The 21,483-nt window shown below is 39.6% G+C and overlaps 1 protein-coding gene across 1 annotated transcript; it reads left to right on the top strand.

The window, feature by feature from the left end:
- Positions 1-4,179: 4,179 nt before the first annotated feature.
- cplx2a (complexin 2a) lies at positions 4,180-20,747 on the top strand. Its single transcript, XM_058641574.1, has 4 exons — positions 4,180-4,420; positions 5,834-5,918; positions 17,000-17,178; positions 19,022-20,747. The coding sequence occupies exons 2-4, from the start codon at positions 5,888-5,890 to the stop codon at positions 19,208-19,210; spliced, it is 399 nt and encodes a 132-aa protein (XP_058497557.1). The 5' UTR covers positions 4,180-4,420; positions 5,834-5,887; the 3' UTR covers positions 19,211-20,747.
- Positions 20,748-21,483: the final 736 nt, after the last annotated feature.

Raw genomic sequence — 21,483 nt, 5'->3', positions numbered from 1 at the left:
GCCAGATCCTGTCTCAAAGTAGCTCCATAATCGAATGTCTGAACCCTCATATGAAACAAAGATTTTCCAGTAATAGCAATGCATTGTAAATGTTGTACTGACTCAAAGAAGCTTGACTAGAGCATGAAAACCAGCACTACAGTGTTTTCATGTGACTGCAAACACTATGCTAATTTGCCCTTTTTTTGAATGGCATGCTGTCCCTGTGGAGCTCAGCCATTTATTTTGGAGTAAAATGCAAATACTGTTATCAAAGGGCAGTCAGTGTTTGTGTATTTCATAGGATGCCACACATTCAGAGTGTGTTCTTTAGCTCAGGGAAACAATTTGTAACATTTCTTCCCCTATTTTGGCATCTATTCATGGGGAATCATTACTTGGTAGCCACATGCTGCAGGAAATTAAGAAATTAAATATAGCCACAGAATGCAGCATTCCCGTTGTCAGAGTAAACAAAAAAATAATAATTAATGAAAATAATTAATACAATGGATATGGGTCAAGAGCATAAATGTCCTTAACCTTAAAAAATGGGATTCATTGGAGGAGACAGTGTCCTTCCTCGCACTGCCCTTCCTGCACACACCATGGATCCCCGATGGTGGAAACAGTCCCTCAGACTATTAAAACAGCGGAGTCTCTCTCTCTCTCTATCTATATCTCTATCTTGAGGCCACATCTCTTACAAAAACACCTTCCCTCTAGAATCTCTTACCACCTCTAACTAACTAGAGATGGGACGAATACCACTTTTATTGTGTCCGATACCAATATCACAAACTTGAGTATCTACTGATATTAGTCCGATACGGTCTTTTCAGACCATTTATGAACTATGAAGCTGTTAACAACACATTTGTGCTGAGTCATTTCAAAGACATCATTCTCCAGCGGTGTAACAAATGTTCTCCTCCCAACAAGGAGAAATAAACAGCCCAAACATGACTCAGCAAAAATGCTTTTGCTGATTTTTATTTACATTTATTTACAGTCTGTGCATAGTGAAGCATGCAATATATATGCAATATAGATTTTTGGATTGTATGAGATTTTACATCTTTATCTGTCCGATATCCGATCCACTGAGTTTAACCAGTATTGGACCAAAACCGATACTGACCAATATCGATTCCCATCCCTATAACTAAATAACTAATTCCTGATTAGACTTTCCTGATGGTCGCTTGTTAAGCCACAGTGCTAAAAATTGTAGTTTTTATTGAATGTTTTCTATTAACATTGAATGTTCCCTTTTACATTGTAACCTTAATATGGTGATCACTCTAAAGCTGCTTTAGATAAAAATGTCTGCCAAATGAATGACTAAACCTGTTGTCATGTAAAACCAAGAGACTATTAATCATAATCATTTATAAAATGAAACTACATTATATGACAGAAGTGACAGGAGACAGTTAGAGGACATAAACACCCAAAGGCTGTGCAGGGGTGTGTGCACGAGAGTGTCCTGCAGTTGTTTCAAAGCCTTTCTATGCTCCCAACAAGGTGATGGATGCTTGTGCCAGAGTATGTTGACCGGACACAGCCACATAGCCTCCTATGTCTTGATTAATTGATGGGAGATGGGAGCAGTTTGAGCTCCCCTCAGCCCTCTGCGTGCTCTTACTCTCTCGGCCTGACTGCCTCACCATGTGCAACAAGGACTGTAAAAGCTTTTGAAAGGGCAGAAAAGCATTATTTTAGTGCTAGTGTTTGAGGTTAGCATCAGAAACAAGAGCAGGTTAAAGTGATGAATGTCGCATTGTTGATTAGACATTTGACCATTGATTTGACATTGGTCATGCTGCCAATGGGAATAGTATTTGTTTGGGATCCATAGCATCTAAAGTTAATGGCACATTAGCTGTTAGTAGCTGTATGCTTTATTTTGGAAATCTTTTGGCCCCCTAGTGGTCAGTTGTCTTTTAAGATAGCTTTAACAATCAGTCTCAATAATAACTACTCAGTAACGAGATGTGTAAGGATTAAAAATTACGTAACAGTAGAAATATTACAATTATTACGCAAAGTAACACTGCGTTTACATGCATGATAAAAGTCTGATTTCAGTCGTATAAGACAATAATTTGGTATGTTAGTCAGACTAAAATCGAGCTAGTCTTAGTCGGACTAACATACCTGGATAAAGCAAATCATAGTCCGATTACTCCTGCATGTATGCACTGGGTTAGACATGGAGTTGGAGATGGCGTTCTGCACAAGCACCAAAATATCCTCCCCGGTCTTTAACCCAGAAGTAGAAGGAGACAACGTACAAACTGCAGTACTGTTCCCGGAAATCATACAGCGAGTCATGCTCCATCTAATTTGTATCACGATTAACATGTACAGCAGAAACATACGGAACCACAGCATGATTCATCTCGCTGTCCATTTCGCCGTTCACTGTTTGGGACATTAAGTTCTACAGGAAACAATGAGGAAGATTCAGTCTTCCTCTATAAGCAGGAGGAGGAGTCAGACGTAGACGTAGATGTACAAGTTGTCGGACTGCCTGTCTTAGTCAGACTATGGCCTTAGCTCGAATAAACTGTGCATGTGAACATACTGACTGATTAAGTGACTTACCACGTTTCAAGATTGTGACGTAGGATCCAAGTGCAGGCAAAATGACAGCAAAATATGGAGCAAAACAGACAATCCAACCGAGAACAAAGGGACAGGGGCAAGTATATATACACACTAGGGAGAGACAACTAGACACAGGTGAAAGTAATTAGAGTGGGGCAAGTCATCTAAAAGGTGGGAAAGCACAAGACAAGAGGTGAGTATGCAATACAAACAGGGTGTGTCAAAATAAAAGAGGAAAGCCACACCAATAACTACAAGACAAAAATAAAACTCAAACCAAACCTGGAAAATGAAAGTCCAAATGTAGTCTAAATAAATCAAAACACTTGAAGTAAAACTAAGGTCCAGGTTAGGATCATGACACTATGTTACCCAATTGCTATTTGTGTTTATGATGATGCATGGTATACACACTGCAGGTTCTGGTCATTATGCGTGTTGTAATTTGTTGCAACACCATCACCTTCCTGGCAATTCACTGACTGGAAATACAACAGGTGAGTAGTTCATTAGCAGCATCAGTCCTTTCCATCTTAATTATCAAATCTAGAGAGAGCTGACATTAAACGGCAGTATAGATCCTACACACACACATACACACAGATTTTGAAGCCTATAGTATTTAGCATTTTTTCAGCTCATTGTTTTGTTTTTACAGCACACAACACCATTGTGTCACTTCACTCTCCCTGCTCTCATCAGCTTGTTTTTATTTAAACACAGCAAGCCGCCGTCAGCAAAAAGCCAACATAAACCACCTGCTCAGCACTAAACAACAGGCTTTAAGGTGCTGAAGATAGACGGCCGTTACGCGGCCACAGAGTACGACGATAATTGATCGGACATTGGCACAAACGAAACCGAAAAGCAAAAATTACTATGGATAAAGATAATGACCCCACATGAATACTGACATTTATCTGCATCTGCTGGACTTGTAAACGGGAAACTTGTTTTTTTTGCTGACACTGCGACTTCAGCTTGATGTGCTGCCACTAGTGTTAAAAAGTCTATACTATGATGCTTTAAATGTACACATAAAGGGAAAAAAAAAATAATGTCACATATTTTTGGGAAGGTCATCTTCCTTTGACATCGACCTTCACATGTTGGTCCATGTTAGAACGATGCACCGATCACAGTGTCCCATGTATCATCTGCTCCTTCATTCAAGATTATGCAGGTTAAATGATGGAGTTTAAGTATTTACTGTCTCTTTCTGCACTGTATCTATTATTTAACCTTTTATTTTGTGTGTGTGTGTGTGTGTGTGTGTGTGTTTATTAAAATACTTTAAATAAAAAAAATGTATATACTCATTTAGCATTTTAATAAAGCAATGTATTATACAAGAAATAAGTAAAATAAATAAACAAAATGTGCATGAGAAAAGGGGGGTTGAATATTTTGTTTTTTCTTGCACTTGGTCTTTTGCTACAATCATAACTTTTAAGGCACTTTTAAATATATATATATATCTAATTCGTTTTCTATTGATTATCTGTGGAAACTAAGGAGAAAGCCTCACTTTAGGGTGATATAACAGTCATGCACTCCCTCCCTCCCCCTCTCTCTGCTCGCTCTCATCTCCTCCTGCAGAAATACAGTCTCTTCCTCCGCCGCTGCAGCCCGGAATGTCTGCAAACTGAGAGCCAGAGAAACACAGAGAGAGAGAGAGACAGAGTGTTCCCCCACCTTTTTTTTACACACGCACAACTTGTGTTTCCTTTCTGCCCGACGAGGCGGAGAAATAAAGGTGGTTGTTACACTGCTGCTGCAACGAGGCTTGGATAAAAAAGACTTGGAGGAGGAGGAGGATCCGAACAAGGTAAACCATGTTCGTACAATCTGTGAGACACTGATGCTGGTGAGCAGCTTTACTGTAACGGGACGGGATGGAGATGGTGATGGGGGCTCGTGCACTTGGTGCAAGATGCTGATGCTTCCTTCCCCTCATAGGCTACATCGCAACCGCGTGTGCATGCAGAGAACAGACTTCTGGACTCAGGGTACATGCATGGAGGTTACAGTGGGCGCAGAAATAAGTGTAATAGTGTAGATACTGGAAGGCTCCATCACTGTAATAGCGACGAAATTCACTGCAGCCGCAGCAGGTGCAGTGAGTTAATAGTGGAAGGGTTCACGTGAGGAGAAAGTGATGCTGCTGCTGCAGATGATGATGGTGAGGAGGAAGGGGAGCAGGAAACGATTTAAAGACGGTGCAGATTCGACTTTGGGTGAATGAAATGAATAACAATCATCATCTTCACAAAAATAATAATAATAATAATAATAATAAAACACACACACATACACAGACGAATCTGTAATGACACTAAGTTTTTAAGAGATTCTTTTCCCCTGCATGCCTCTTCTCTTCAGATGCAAAACTAACCGTGGGCTTAAAAGAAGCCTACTTGTGCATTAAGGCTCTACAAACTTGGTTTTGGCTTTGCACCCAACTCCACACATCATATGATAGAGATAATATTTTCATGTATGATTACCCTGTATGGTCTGAAAACTCACCCCAGACATGCACTTTTACATGTGCACAAAGTGACATCAATTCGCCGTGAAGCAGCCACAGAATCACAGTAAGACCCAAGTGAAACACAACAGAATGATTATGGGGATTAGGTCAAATCTTAACTTATACAAAACACACATGAGAGTTCTATAATGTACTGGAAGAAAAAAAAGAAAACGAGAAAAAACAAAACAAAAAAAAACACCTTTGTCTTGTCAAGTAGCTCTTGCAGATTGTGTACTGACACAATCCTCGTCTCCACCTGCTCGTATGTGACGCTCCCTTTGTTTGCCCCCCATTTTCCTTGAATGTACTTGTATTCTTGAGGTCATTTCCACGATGATACATCACAGGTGGTCAGGCAGCGTCAGCATAAACACACACAAGATGGAGTGTGGTTGTAAATCGGGGGCGCAGGTGCCCCAGCATAACTCGGGACGTGGTGTGGTACTGGAGGGCGTGAAGCTATTTTAACTCCATTTTTCATTCCTTCGCGTTGGTAATTAAAGTCACACTACAAAGGAAGTACAATGAAATATTCTAAATGTATATGAAGATATTGTGGTTATCTTTTGGTCGTTGGTGGGTCTTTCTTTTGTCAAACGGGGGTCCTCCTCCTTCCCCCGTCCCATCAAACTCTTGTACATGAATGATTTAAACAGTGGTGATCACACCCGTTACAGCTTGTGTGTCTCTGTCCCCTGGCTGCAGCTCTGTCCTTGACAACGTGACCACCGGAGGAAGAGAACACAGAACTGCTTCATCATGAATTTTGTAATGAAAGCTGCGATGGGAGGTGAGTAGTCCGCCGGACGGGGGGTTGATTTAACGGCACTGCAGTGTAAAGGATTTAAAGAGCTGCTCGCCCATCAGTGGCAGCAGTGCTGTTGTAATGCTATCCCAGTCATGGGGACTCGGAGGAGAAATAATCCACCCTGACCTTCACATCTGACTTCAGACATCAACCACCACATTCCTTCTCTCCTCATCTCTGCAGCTGTCTATTAAAACATCCCTTAGGTCACATCATAACTTATTAAAAATCCTGACATCCTTGTCTTTGACAACGCCACGATAGGCATTATCGCAACCTGCTCATTGTTGGGGTTTTTTTTTTTGCTCCACTTTCCTGTTCCTATTGAAATGATTCTCATCAGATGTTTGCACTGATGCAGATGAAATTGGACACTGGCAGCAGCGGCAGCAGCAGCAGTGCAGTTAGGTGAAGTGATATGCATAATTCTGCACCTGTCAAGTGAAAACCTTCTCATGTCAGTCCTTTTTTTTTCCAAACTTTGATGTTGATGCATCTTTTAGATGAGTTTGCATGTTCTCTCCTCCTGTGCAAGTACTCCTGCTTCTGTTATTTGAGGCATGAGCGATGGAGAATAACTATTTTGCCAGGAATAATGACTACGTTTTTTTCACGCTACTTTTGTCCTTTAAAGCCTTTGGGTATTATCCTTAAGAATATGATCTCAGCGATTATTGGCCCACTCATTAGTTCTCATTATAGCTCTGTAATTCAGCCTCGTTGCTCGGTGTGCGCTAAAGCAAAGTGGCACCGGCCGATGAGCTGATTCCTGTCCGGGCTTCAGAGGTGATAGCTGGTTACGGTTGGGGCGTGGAGTCAAAGCAGAGCACGGGCTCCTCATTGGGATGCAGAGGATGCAACCGCTGCCTCACTCTGCATAGTTGCTGTGTGTGTGCGTGCACGTGTGTGTGTGCGCGAGTTCTGTGAATTCTTAAATCAACTGCACTGCATTGGAGGCCGGCTTTACTCTGCAGAAGTCTTTCAACACTCTGCCTGCAGACTTTATGAATACATTTACCAGAGCGAGTGTTTGCATGTGTATGTCTGTACCCAGCCTGCTGCGGATATTTTATACAATTATTATTTTTTTTTACCTCTTTAGGACCTTTTTTGGCATAAACCCTGACCTTGTCAGGACCAGTAGTCCTCATGGAGGCAAAAACATGGTCCTAATGACCATAATTCTAAGATTTGAATTATGGTTATGGGTAAGGTTGAGGATGATGCTTTGTTTAAGCTGTCCAAATGAAAGGAAGTCAATGTGTGTGTGTGTTTGTGAGGGCAAACGTGGATTCAAACCTATCTTCGTGTGGACATTGTGGTTGGTTCTCACAACATTAATGGCCTTTTTAGGGTTTGGCTTAGGCATTCAGTTGTGATGGTAAAGGTGCTAGAGAATGCATTATACAGTATCCATGAGTGTCCTCAGTGCGAACGAGTGTTCGTGTGCTGCGTCTGCAGGCAAGATGAATTACAGGGGCTGCATAGATTTGATCAGAGTATAGATTTTTGTGCATGAGAAGGTGAGAGAGTAAGAAACGAAAAAGTTAAATGGTGTCGAGATATACTGTGTGTGTCTAATGTGAACTGTTTTTTTTTTTTTTTTTTTCATGCAACATACCTTAAGATAATGTATGTTGTGATTTGGCAATGTATAAATAAATGAATTGAGTTGATAATAATGGATCTGTGAGGGATGATAGATCTGCCGTTCTTATCGGAGTCCTCTGCTTCTGGGACATAGTGACCTCCTTCCCCGGAATTGTCTGCAGAAGTGCTGACAGGGTCACTTTGTCACTCCCTGTGGAGGCGGGAGAAAAAAAAAAGAATCAGATAATGACATAAACCAATCGGCCAAGTAATTAATCAGTTAAACTACGGTGTCCATCTGGCTGACACAGCCTGCCACTCAATACATCAATGTTTGTGAAATATTCCTTAATCAATTACGCTGCATTATTGAATGCTCCTTTGATTTAGTGATCTGAACACTGACAGGATCAATATTCACATGTCGTCCCTCTTCTTCTTTCTCTGTTTCCTGGCTTTTGGCTGGCGTTAGTATGTATATCCTGCACCTAATTATCAAAGAGAATTCCAGGAAAGGTGAAGTTGGTTATTTAGTCCACCATTTTGCTCCAGGCAGTCGCTTCTCAGTTATAAAATGAAGGACGGTTCCTTTGAAATTGCATCATCATTACAGCTTATAAATAGACATTTTCATTAATTAGAACATTCAAAGAAATGGCCTGCTAAAAGAATGGGTCATGGTTTAATCGATATCACCGACCGGCCACACAGGAACTGGCGTCTCACATGATTAATTTTACGCCCCGCAGCCTTCAGTCTGCTCTGCTATCAGTGATCAGTCAGTGATTTCCAAACTGATACTCAAACATGAACCCCATACCAGTGTCCATTACCAGGACACTGAGAGCCATCTGACCGTACATCTGGTCATTATTCCAGCAGATTCAGTGTAAAACCCACCACCCAGTGCTCTGACTAGTTTGCTGTCCGGAGCAAACAGCTGGCTATGCACACTGAAAAATAATGAACATTTTCCTCTTTGTTATTTCTGGAAATTTCCAGTTTTCTTCAGCCACATTTTTGTGCATCGGACACCCAGTTACAAATCATAGAAAAGTCGAATATGCTAATGACACTAAGACGGTAAACAGTCACTGTTAGACACACTAGAGGTCGGCAATGTCACCGAGGCTACATCCACGTTACTCCGCTCCATTTTTGTTTAAAAACACATGAACTCCTGCTTTGACGTTAACATCGCACGGCTGCGTTTTTAGTCTCGACCGGGCAGAAATGGAGATCTTTGGAAACCATGACACAGTTACCTGCATTCACTTCCTGGTTAGTTTCTTACATACAGAAATCCTCCTCCTTCTTTTTTAGTTAATAATCAAATAACAACAGAGATGAAAAGATGAAATTGCCGTTTACACACGAAAACATAGTAGTAAGGATGTGACAAACATGATGCAGCTTTAGGTTTAACCTGTTCAAACAAGTGAAATAAAATAAATCATCCAACCTGTGTCGATAAATAATTTCTCGAACGATTATAAATACGATAAATGAAGCTATGGTATGGCCTGTTGTTATTTCCACCGTCCAGTCACTGCTTTGCTCCTGTTTGGCTGCACATACGTCTCTCACGTCAGTGTGTTTGTTCAGTGGCGAGTGTCTGGATACGATGCTGCCGGTGCTCTAACTAATCAACCAAGGCCGCTCCGGTTACAGCTGACACTGTGGAAAGCAAAGTGATGTTTAACTGTGATGGTTCGGCCTCACATCTACTTTTCTTTTGAAAATCCAAATGAGTAAAAACCAAATGTAATGTCTTAGAGATAACACATGTGGTATAACACTTTTTTTTCTGGACTGCATCACATATTTACTGACTAATGTTTCCTGCCGCTGCTTCCTTGGTGGTTTTGAACAGAGTTGCTCCATGTGAGTCTACACAAATCTATGTTAGGCTTGTACAGGTGGGATTATTAGGCTAATAAGCTTCTGTAACAAGCCTCTGTGCTGCTTTTGCACCAGATTTTACATTCACGAATCTCGATGGTTTCGTTGTGGATTGGATTCTGAGTGAAGTGAGTTCTTCACTGCTGACTCAGCACATCTGAACTCCCAAATGTTGAAGTAAGTGACAGAGAGGCCGGCTGTCAAATGAGGCAGAGTATGGTATATGACACTCCATCAAACCACGAAGGCCTCGTGCTGCAGTGAATAGACGATGAGAAAAGCCGCCATCGTAGCCTCTAAGACAGTGGTTCATTTGAATTTTTCTGAGTGGTCAAAATGAGCGATCACTCTGTTACATCTTGTACATTTTCACCAAAATAAATCATTCATTTGAATTTCACAATCATTTATTGATGTTTTGCACAAGTTTATAATAAGAAGGACTTAACTGGAGTAAAGACAGGGCAGTTCTTATATAAATAAAGATACACCCATGAAGAGACTATTTCTCCCAGCTGACACTAGGAGTGTTAAAATGTATGTGCTCTCTGGATAAAAGACTGTGTTGACGTTTCTTAAAATAGCTTCTGACAGTGAACGGCCTCGCTTTGACTAAAGATTTAAGGCACAGCCTAAGTAAAAACAAAACTTGTTTAATATTTTATCCTTTCAGAGGCTACACTGACAGTAGAAGTCACCAACACAAACTCAACAACGACTTTCTTTTCCATTTTGTAGAACAAAGCAAAAATGATGTGCTTGTGAAAGGCAATTATGAGAAGGTTGTCACTGCAGCTCACTAAAGATAAGACGGAAAAAGAGATGAGCTCGAGACGACCTTTACCGCGACCTCTATGCCTCGCATTGTTTTTTTAATAACTGCTCGTCCCGGATAGCAAACAGAACGGACGAATCAACTAAAATAAATATTGATACTAAAAAGCCTGGGGAACAAAACAAACAAAAAGCATAGTGTTTGAACAATGTGAAGGGCTATCAAGTGTTTGTATTATATTGTGGTCCTTCATAAACATTAACTGCACACACAATGTTACGTACATACAGTGCACACACTCATGCACTCATCTGCTTATTACAATTAACCCAGATTTAATAAATGTTTTATTTAACCACCTAAAGCACCCAGTGTAGAAAATCAGTCTCTGCTGAGTAACAGCCAGGTAACAGCTGCTTTGTTACATTAACATAGTGCACAGTTTCCTCCAATGAGGTAGAAGATCCTTTAATATAAGAGTGGAAGAGCAGGCCCAGTCTGATGAAGCCTGGCTGGTCGTGATCTACCTCCTGACATACTTGATGTCATAGACTGACATACTTGATGTCGTAGACTGACATACTTGATGTCATAGACTGACATACTTGATGTCATAGACTGACATACTTGATGTCGTAGACTGACATACTTGATGTCGTTGCACCACAACGTTGGTCAAAAGGGGAATTTAAGAGCTGAGGAAAATCTAACACCAGACTTTCCACCTCATCCATGATCCATACATTTCTCTCTTCTTCTTTTTTGTTTTTATTTCTACAGCAGACAAATTTGAATTACAATTTTCTGGTGTCTTTAAACTTGACCCATTTGTAAATGGCAACGATTGTACTGAGACTTCCACATCATATGAGCCACTTATTACCTGGAGACACACACAGGAACTGCCCTCTAGTGTACCATCAGTGCACTGCAGCTCTCTTATTCACTTGGTGCAAGATGGCTGCCGCTGTGACGCTTCCCACTCAGGACTGAACTTTGATTGAAATATTTTGTTCTTTATTTTAAGATGAGGCAAACAAACACTGGCAAGGAATAATGATAATAATAATAACAATAATTATAATAATAACAATAATAATAATGATAACAATGGTATTATTATTATGATGATGATGATGATTATTATTATTATTATTATTATTATTATTAATAACAATAATTATAATAATAATAACAATAATAATAATAATGATAACAACGGTATTATTATTATTATTAATAATAATAATAATAATAATAATAATAATAATAATAATGATGATGATAATAATAATAATAATAATAATAATACAACACATTAACAATGGCAATGTGGCAACTAGGATTCCATTTTGTTTGTATAGCACCAAATCACAGCATACAGTATCTCAAGGCACTGACTGTACATAGTACGGCAGAAGTGAACTGTAAAAGGAGTTTCTTGTTGGGAATTTAACTATTCGAGTAAGAAAACAAAACCTTGAAAAAAATCCAACGGGGACAGTTATATATTTGTCATGTGCCCATGCTTAGCGAAGCTTTCTCACTCCAGCCCTGCTTTTAAAACATTATGCAGCGCTGCTCCACCAGAGGGGAATTTCCGCTGACTCAGAGCAAGACTGCCACCAATTAGAGCATAAAGAAATGGTGGAAGAAAAGCGAAGCGTAGACCTTCTCCTCCGTTTCTACCAACGCCTGGCCGTCATAGTTTTTGTGCTGTAGAATAAGCTCAAGTGTCTCAAACTCATCCACTTTCACACCACACTGAGAATTTAGAGAAGGATTTGCCTGAGATCCTTGAGTGGGGAAAAGAGAGACACTGTTTATCTGATGCTGTTCGGGGAGTCACTTATAAGGTTACACCTCCTTCTGGCTTTGCCTCAAGAGTTTCGATTTAACAAAGAAGATTTCGACAGAAAAGGATTAGAGAGATGACACATTTGACCAAAGCGGCAAAGCAATGTCCAAGTATTGAGAGAAGAATAAGATGAATTTAGTAGTTGGTCTTAACCTCTTAACCTTTTATTTTATTTTATTTTATTTTATTGTATTTGGGATTCTGATCTGTACTAGTTTCTTTTCTCTATACAGTGAGCCTTATATATTTTAAGTTCTGACCCAACATTTACTTTATTTAATGTTTTATTACATTCTATCATGTTAATTATGTCATCCCGACTGTCATATCTTGCAACGACAAAACTAATCTACCCATAGGTACAAACAAATTGACTTGAATGAACTAAATTGTATACATGAAATATGTTATTCAAATTCCACACAACTATGGCTGTCACTTTTGTCTGGTCTGATGTTGTGTGTGATATTTTTGTATCATTTAGGTTTAAGGCCATTCTACATTACAGCTTTTGGTAGCAAATCAGTGACATTTCTAAACCTAATACAGTGTGTAGGACTAAAAATATGAAGACATTCAAGTCGCATCGCTTATTTGATGGCTGAGAGCTTAATGGAATTATTCTGGTGTAAAAGGACACTGCTGTATCGTTCACAAATGCTCACAAAGCCGGAGCGGGGATCACAGCTCAATATAACTCGAAGCTTTGTCTCTCAGGATCCTCCCCTTTACTCTGGAACAGTGATGACCTCAATGTTACACGGAGATTTTGTGAAACCAGACCAAGTTTGTTCAGCGTTGGCTTGGCGTAGTTAAAAGAGTTACGAGACGGCATTCTGGTGCATGGTAAAAGAGTCAGGTTTGATTGGTTGTGAGTCATTTATATTTATTTACATCAAGGCCAGTGTTTACATGGGTCCTATTTATAGAAATAGAGATAATTCTGGTACTGGGCTCGTGAGCTGATCCCGAATCCTGCTTACACTGTGTCACATCATCTCTTTACACTGCCTCTGTTAATTGCGCCTGCTGTATTCTGACAGTGTACTGAGGATATTAATGCTCAGTATATCATACATTTTTCCTGCTTCAAGTACAGTTTTCTGAATTTTAATTCACTTTGCAGCGTTGGTTGAAATAAATGGATGACAGGAATTCAATTTTCTCCCAAGTTATTTCCCAGCAACACAATTAAGATGCAGTAGTCGAGCGGTGTAGAGACAGCACCTAAATGGTCCTGAGTAACACTTGAGCTCTGGTATGAGCCACTCTCCATAATGCTGTTTCAATATAAATGTTACCCTTAATGTAAAGCCACACCAGATAGTTTGCACATGTAATATGTATTCACATCTCCTTACTCATGCATGTGGTACTGGTAACTTTTTTATACCAAGTACCAAGTACATCTTGAGAAAATAACACCATTACCATCAACATTAAAATATAGTAAATATGGTAAATAGTCCGAGCAAAGTCTGATTATTATTATTATTGTTTAATTTTTACTCAAAATTCCTCAGCTCCACTCTGATCACATTATCCTGGTGTATATACAGTAGAACAGTATTTCTGATTTTCCTGCAAGTACAAGCAGAGGAAGCTCGCGTACCACTGGTGGTACACGCACCATAGTTTGAGAATCATGGCCATAATGAAACTACTACTGAATCTTTGGATCAAGACACTTAGTTTTAATGCACTGTAGCTGATCAAACACATACAAGCAGGTTATTCTGTTGTTATTTGAGGTTATATAGAACCTATATGGCACCACTGCAGTACAACGTTCTGTTCTGGTTTTTTTCGACTTAGGGAAATTATGGGATATTCAAATTCAAATGGCATGCATGTCCTCAAGATTGCCCATTAAAAGGTCCAGTGTGTAGAAACTGCAGTTTGTGACAAATGGAGGACTTGTTCACACACCCCATCCCTTTCCTAAGCTGATAAATGAACTACAGTCTCATCCAGGCACACGATGGCTCTTTGTATGTAGATAAATGACAGCGCAAGATGGCGGCCTCAACAAAGCAAGGCCCTTGTCTTTAGTACTCATTAAAGGTCCTGTTCTGCAGCTACAAAAACCAAAGTTTTTATTTTAAAGCAATTATACACTTACACAAACATACTTATGGGTACTAGTTACCCTTTTTTTTTACTGAATATGTCAGATATGGTTCTCCCTCTTTGTGAGCGGAGTTAATGCATCGTGACTTGACAGACGTTGGCTTTTTGTGTCCGTCTCTCTGCCGCTTATATCAAACGCTGACACAGCATTACCTCAGTTTACTGTTGCTGTCTGAGTTTCCTTTCTTCTCCCTAAGTCGGATCTAAGTGTCTCGTTAATGTGACCGATCGATTTCTCTGTCGTTTCTTTCGTTCCGTTTCCGTCTTTGCCGCTGCTGTATAGTGTTAAGGGTGTGGCGGGGAGCAGAGCACTGCAGTCCTCCTCGGCAATCACTTGTTTGTGTAGTCATCCGTCTCTGTCTGTTCTGCAGGGAGCGTTTTTTAAAGGGACATTTTGACATTTTAACACCCTTATTTGATTTTGTTGTGATGATATTGAGACGTGAAGATCAACAGTCTGTGTGAGGCTGTAGCCGGCAGACTGTAGCATAAAGACTGACGACAACACGGGTCAACTTTATACAACCACAGCATGTTATTTTCTTATAATTGACTGGATTGTGGGTTGAATTTGTTTGACAAAGGTTCAAGGTTCAATAAAAAAATGACAAGACAGTAATATATAGTCATGTACAGCATTCAAATGAAGGACTTGAAGCTGTATACACTCTCTTTCAAGACTGCAGTCTCCTCTGAAGTATTTATTTCCTTCTACGTTGGTACTCTTCTTTATTGCTCCTGCACTCATCCCTATCCTCTCTATCCTTTCTTCTCCTCCATCTCTCCCATCTTTTACCTCCTCCCTGCTGCATTTTGCTGCACTTCACTTTTATTATGCTGATGAGTCAATACTGGGGGCCAGCTGCAGACCGAGGGAGTGCTCTGTCTTTCTTCCTCGGTTGCTTGCTCGCTCGCTCTTGCTCCTCACATGCCCCCTTGTCTGTTTCTCAACCCTTCTCCTCCTTCTCCCCATTCTTCATTATTTCCTCTCCTCTATTTTCTCTTTCCTTTTCTCCTTCCTCTTATTTGTCACTTTCATTTTGCTGCTCCCTCATCCCCCCCTTCCATTCCTCTCCATCGTTTTTATCTTGTCATAGTCTGTCCCTTTCTATGGTTTCACAGAAACTGCTGGCCAATCTCACTAAGTGCAACAGCTCAGCTAATTGGACACAATCGTTTCTGACAGATTCTCTGCCTCTCCTCATGCTTGCCTTGTTTTCCCTGAATGTTTTTCTTTTCTTTTTTTTTTTTTTGCTGAAGGCTCCCTTCTTCCTCTCCCTCTCCACTCATCTGCTCCGGTCTCTGCCCAATTTCTGCAGACCACTGGATTTTCTACTCATGGGGTTTTTTTTTCTCCCGTGTTGACAAGTGTACCTATTTTGTCACTCTTGTTTACAACAGAATTACAGTTTGTTATTTTTGCACACACATCAATTAGTGACTCTCTGCATTTGCATCCATCCTTATTGCACACTAGTAGTGAACACACACACACACACAAGCCTTGATCTGTCCCAGGATTTGCAATCCTCCGGTTACAAGCCCAATTACTTTCTCTTGGCATCATCAGGCATGATATAATGTGATGTGTAACTCTTCTACGTGCACACGAAGGTTATGCATAGTCCAAATACATTTAGACAAATAAAATACATTCACAAAATATGTAAAAGTAAAATATTAAGAAAAGGTTACAGACTTTTTTTTTGGCTACTCATCATGACACCAGCATTTTAAAAAAGTCCTCTTCCCTGACACAATTACTGCTCAACCATGAGTGGAATCAACTAGCCTCTAATTTACGGTACAGTTTGGAACGGTAAAGTCCTCGGTCCGCCTGCCAATTTAACACTTTACTTGGTAGGTAGGGTGTAAGCTGTGCTCCATGGCTGAGTCAGCGAGATATGTGGCGTGACGAGACACCACAGACATCAACACACAACGGTGAACAAAGGAGGCCATGCAGCAGCTCAAGGACACCCAGCAGCTCTTTTCCTGCTTGGTATGAGAATAGACTGCGGGCTATTGAAGAAGCAACGGTCGCAAGAGAGTGCTGCTTTTCTTTTGGACCAATCAGCTGACTGTTGTGAGTCAGCTGACATCGTATCTTACCATTACTCCTGCACCCCAAGGAAAGAGTACTGAAAAATGGAACTGTTGTGACCAGTTATCCTGGTACTATTTCAAATGGAAACGCAAAAAAAAAAGTGATGTACCATACCGAACTGCTCCGCTTAACATACTGGTACTTTAAAGATATGTGCAGAAATCTGGACACCACTGATTGGTCACATTAGTGAGTGAAGAGAGTATGTGTCATTTGTTGCAGGAAAAAAAGCACTGCAACACAAATTACCAGAGCTTTAAATAAATTTAATCGATTAAGATGTCCTGCAACAGCATCTATATTTAACCTTTTAAAAGAAAAATGTTCATATTTAATATGATCAATGATCAATAAAGTGACATATTACATGAAAAAAATCAAGGTATATACTGTATGTACTTCAGCAACAACATGTGCAAATAGTAGCATTAGTGTCAACACTATCTGAAACAACCATGAAACAATAAATCCCTGGTGTTATGAATGGTGTTTCACTCAAATAAAAGTCCTCTGCAAAAGAAAATGGACAGTTATTGTACTTTATTGTTTATTATTATGATAAAATAATAAACATTAAAAGGTTTTTCATCCGAGTTTGTAATTTCTGCCTCCTGTAAGTCCCCTAAAAAATCCATTTACCATGTGTTTGAAATGTCAATTGTGTCTCCAATTCGCTCACTTGTGCTCACTCCTTTCCTCAGGTGGACCCCCTGATGTGGGCAAAATGCTGGGAGGAGAGGAGAAGGAGGAGGATCCTGATGCAGCGAAGAAAGAGGAGGAGCGACAGGAGGCGCTGAGGCAGCAGGAGGAGGAGAGGAAGGCCAAATATTCCAAGATGGAGGCAGAGAGGGAAAATATTAGGCAAGGCATCAGGGACAAGGTATGGTGACAGATGACTTTGGAACACATCTACTCACCAGCTGCAATACACCGTCAATACACAACCATTACAATGAAAATCCTTAAAACATTTTTTTAATATTACTCACAATGTTTTGGCGTTTTGTCACATCCATGCTTGATGATTTTGGATGCCGATGTGTCTTTTGATGTTTGTGCAGTGTCGAAGACTTCATATCTTTGCTGCATGACAACAGAAATTAATCTCTGACTAACCTGTGTTTGAAATTGTTCTATTTTTGTTCGCCTTTATGATATTTTTATCTTTTCTTATGGTAATAAGATAACGTAGTGGACTGGGGCAGAGCTGTACAAAGCAGAGATTTTTATTTAAAGTAGGTAAAAAAAAAACCAACATGATTAAGTGGGAACATCATAGAAAATGTTGGTTTAATTGTCAGCTACAGTTTTCTGGTAAGTGCTTTTGGTACAACTCTGAGTTAGGACGCAGTGTTTAATATATGTGTGTATTATAGGGCTGCAAAAAAGTTATTCTCATAATTGATTAAAGGTTCATTTATAGGTTCTTCATTGATTGATCAGTCTTTTGGTCCACAATATGCAAAAAATGGATCAGTGTTTCATCCTCATATGCTTTTCTTTTGTCCAAAACATCACATTTAACAAGCAGTATATTTGTATTTAATAAAAAAAATTATTCAAACATATTAGTCTTAGGGTTATTAACCACTGGTTCATCTTCAGACAGCGTTTGGTTTGCTCTTCCTTTCACAATTGTCAGGCTGAGGGGTAATAGTGAGGGTAATGGCAGCAGTGTAACCACTTCACCATAGAGACGGCGTGAAAGACAGGCAATCTGTGGGTCGGGCAAGTCTCAGGAGGAATACTGTAGATTGACATTATAAAAAAACTCCTCCTCTGGCTCCTCAGATCCACTATTCTCCTTAAATTCTCCCAGATGACAACAAAGAAGAGCCGGGAACGACTCCCAAAGTGCAAGTTACTGAAAGGTTTCAGTCGCCTCCTCCACGGTTGTTTCCTAACGTAACAAAAACTGGGAGAAACGATGATATCATAGCGTTCCACCTCAAAACCACAGTATGGCATCTATAAATCTGTTCAATCTAGTTATTCTGGGGAAATGTAATGATCTTGAATACTTGATGAATTCTGCCTGTGGTAACATGGAAGATGGATTGATTTGGGGAAAAATATTACAAAGCTGGTATATTTTATTGTTTGCTAATGGACAAGAACAAAAGATAGGGAAAGATAAAGGTTGAGCAGCTGCTCAGCACATAAAAGATAATCACCCCAGTGTAGTGCCTAAAAATTATTATTTGTTTAATCATGAATTTTAATAAGGTTTATTGTAATGTATTTACCATTTAGAATATACTCCTTTGCCATGTTTGTGAATGGAAAAAGTACTTTCTGTGACTCTGAACACCATCTATATGATGTTTTGGAAGTCTGAACAGCTACAAAAAACATGAGATCCGCTCAAACGTTTGTGCCGTGGCTGCACAACCATTTGGGACAGAAACAGGAACAGATTTCTGGCGTCCATTTTGTTTAGACTACTTGTTTTTCTACGGCGTGGCCTGTAACTATAGAAATTCATGTGTAAGACTAGACAATGTCAATATGAACACATGCAGATCAGATGTGATCACTTGCAATTATGTGAACAGATTCTGATTTGATATGCTTACAAATCCAATTTGGGCTGCAGTCTAAAAAAGGCCTTATTCTTACACACTGGACCTTTAAATGTTGATACTCTGACAGCCATTTAATGCTTGTGGTTCCAATTAATCCTCTATGTTTCCAATAATTTTATTTCTTTGTTTGACCACCAGTATGGCTTGAAAAAGCGTGAGGAGGCCGAGGCCGAGGCAGCAGCCGTAGAAGAGCCTGCTGCTGGCAGCTTGACCCGGCCTAAGAAAGCTGTGCCGGCCGGCTGCGGTGACGAGGAAGAGGAGGAAAGTATCATGGACACAGTGATGAAATACCTGCCAGGCCCTCTGCAAGATATGCTGAAGAAGTAGGCTAGCTAGCTAGCTAATGCTAACATTATCTTGCTTAGTTCATAGGCTACATTGACATGGTTGGCTTTAATCCAGGTTTGTTTTCCATCCACATGTACTGTAAGAGCAAAAAAATGAAGTAAGCGCTGTTAGTGTTCAGACAAATCAAAGTTTTATGGTGAGGAAATCAGCCGTGAAGCAGCCGTTGTTAAGAGTAGCCTTTAGACTAAGCTGGCTAACCCATTTGGCCAGGTGAACGTTAGCTTGACTGATGTTAACGTTAGCTATGTTACACTTAGGAAGCTAACAGCAAGCAGTGGGGCTAAAGACACAATACTCAACAGTTTCGTCTTCCTATTCCGAGAAATTTTAGACTCCTTTTTCTCTCTCTCTTCTCTGCCGTAGCTGCAAAGTTGTCTGTGAAATAGTATCACCACAGTCACTCAATTTGTACATAAATTAATTAACACGTAAAGCCCCAAATGTGGGCAAACAATCATAAAATATTATATGAAATTACATTAACTGTGTGTCTGTCTCTAAAATATCAAAAATATGTGATAACTTGATAAGCCATATTTTAATGAGGAAATTTAAAGACTACTGTTGTGTGCTCCTAAAACTACTGTTTTGTGTTCGACCATGTCTGAAATTTATGTAAAGCCTTTTGCACACATTGTTACACATTCACTGTAAAACTTGTTGTCTATCCACTTGACACTCCTACAGTGCCCAAACATCAAATTGTAATAACATTCATGTAGTGTAGTGTTAAAAAAAATGTTTCTATTCCCCTGTTCTGTACGTTTCCTTCTTGTCTTGCATGCCATTTGTCTGGACAAGTGTGTTGTGTGACTATGTACAAACCCCACGTCCCTTCGTCCTCTTTATCATGCAAAAAAAGAAGAAAAAAAAAAGAAATATTAAGGCAATAAATCCTAGGTTTGAGTGTTTTCACTACTTTGTTGATATAAGCATTAATAATATTAGTGATAAAAAAAAAATTACACATATGCCTCCAGGAAATGTAATTTACAGAGTTGCAGGGTTTTCTGTTTTGTTTGTGTTGATCATGAATGATCATGTAGCCGTTCGTTCAACACGACTCTTTCAGCCATAACTACAAAGCTTACAGTATATACTATAACTATCAGGATGAGGGAAATGTGGAAAGAAACTGAAAGTATACATTTAAGTATGTGTTAAGATTTTAAAGCTGCATTAAACAGCATTAACTATGAAGGTAAATCTGGATTTCTGATCATGAGAAAGAGATCGTTTTCCCTCAGTACACAAACATGCACATGGGCACTCGCGCAAACAAAGTGAATAATTTAGTCTGGCTTTTGATTGAGTTACACTGGAAAACCAGGTTTGTTTTTTTTTTTTTTTTAAACAAACAAAAAAACAACAATGTGAAAACGTGCTCCATTTGTTTGTGGTGATTGCTGGTTTAAGAGTGATAATTAAAACACTGAAGGTGACGTGGAATGCCATGAGCAATAAAGGATTATCATGTATATTTCTGCCTGATATTCAATAAAAACTTAAAATCTTGTTCACAGACATTAAAAGTGTCTTTTTTCAGTGATATTGAAAAAACATCTTTCACACATAAGATGAAAAGCACATGAGTTTAGAATGATATGATTTAGCTGCATGCTTCAGAGTCCTGGTATTGTGGAGTTAAAATGGAACATAACATTTTATTCCCTTACATTAGCCACAAAATCAGTGATTTGAGTAGCATTTTGAATAAAAAAAATAGGGATGGATAGAAATAATCAGCAACTTGACAACCTGTGATTCTACACTGCATTATTTCATTATTAACAACAGATTTTACTGCTCAGTTTCTTAGCCTCTCATTTACCTTGTGCCGATAAATGATAAACATCTTGTGTAACAAATTCAGTCTTAACACGACTACAGCGATGGCATATTAGAATTTTATTAATCCACTTAGGGAAAGTATTCCTCTGCATTTGACCCATCCTAGAATTAGGAGCAGTGGGCTGCCACACTGAGTAGCGCCCGGGGAGCAATGGGGGTTGGGTACCTTGCTCAGGGGTAGCTGAGTGGGGATTTGAACCAGCGATCCTCCGGTTACAAGCCAAGTTCCCTTTCCACTTGGCCACGGGTTGCCCTTATATGTGACCTGGACAGGGTGTTACAAAGTGTAACACATGTCTGACTGTCATTGAGAAACTTTGCATTGCAGTCACACAGTCGCATGACACTGTGGCAAAACTGAAGCTACATTTCATTTTATTCTGTATCATTTGTTCATCAGG

This window comes from Solea solea, chromosome 10 (assembly GCF_958295425.1).
Source record: "Solea solea chromosome 10, fSolSol10.1, whole genome shotgun sequence".
Taxonomy (NCBI): Eukaryota; Metazoa; Chordata; class Actinopteri; order Pleuronectiformes; family Soleidae; genus Solea; species Solea solea.
The sequence above is the reverse complement of the archived record's forward strand: the minus strand, read 5'-3'. Positions and strand labels throughout refer to the sequence as shown.

Bases quoted from the DNA above. Each gene is read 5' to 3' on its own strand.
- cplx2a (XM_058641574.1), top strand. From the start codon at position 5,888: ATGAATTTTGTAATGAAAGCTGCGATGGGAG. The intron at 5,919-16,999 runs GTGAGTAGTCCG...TCCTTTCCTCAG, and splicing joins AATGAAAGCTGCGATGGGAG to GTGGACCCCCTGATGTGGGC. The intron at 17,179-19,021 runs GTATGGTGACAG...TTTGACCACCAG, and splicing joins GGCAAGGCATCAGGGACAAG to TATGGCTTGAAAAAGCGTGA.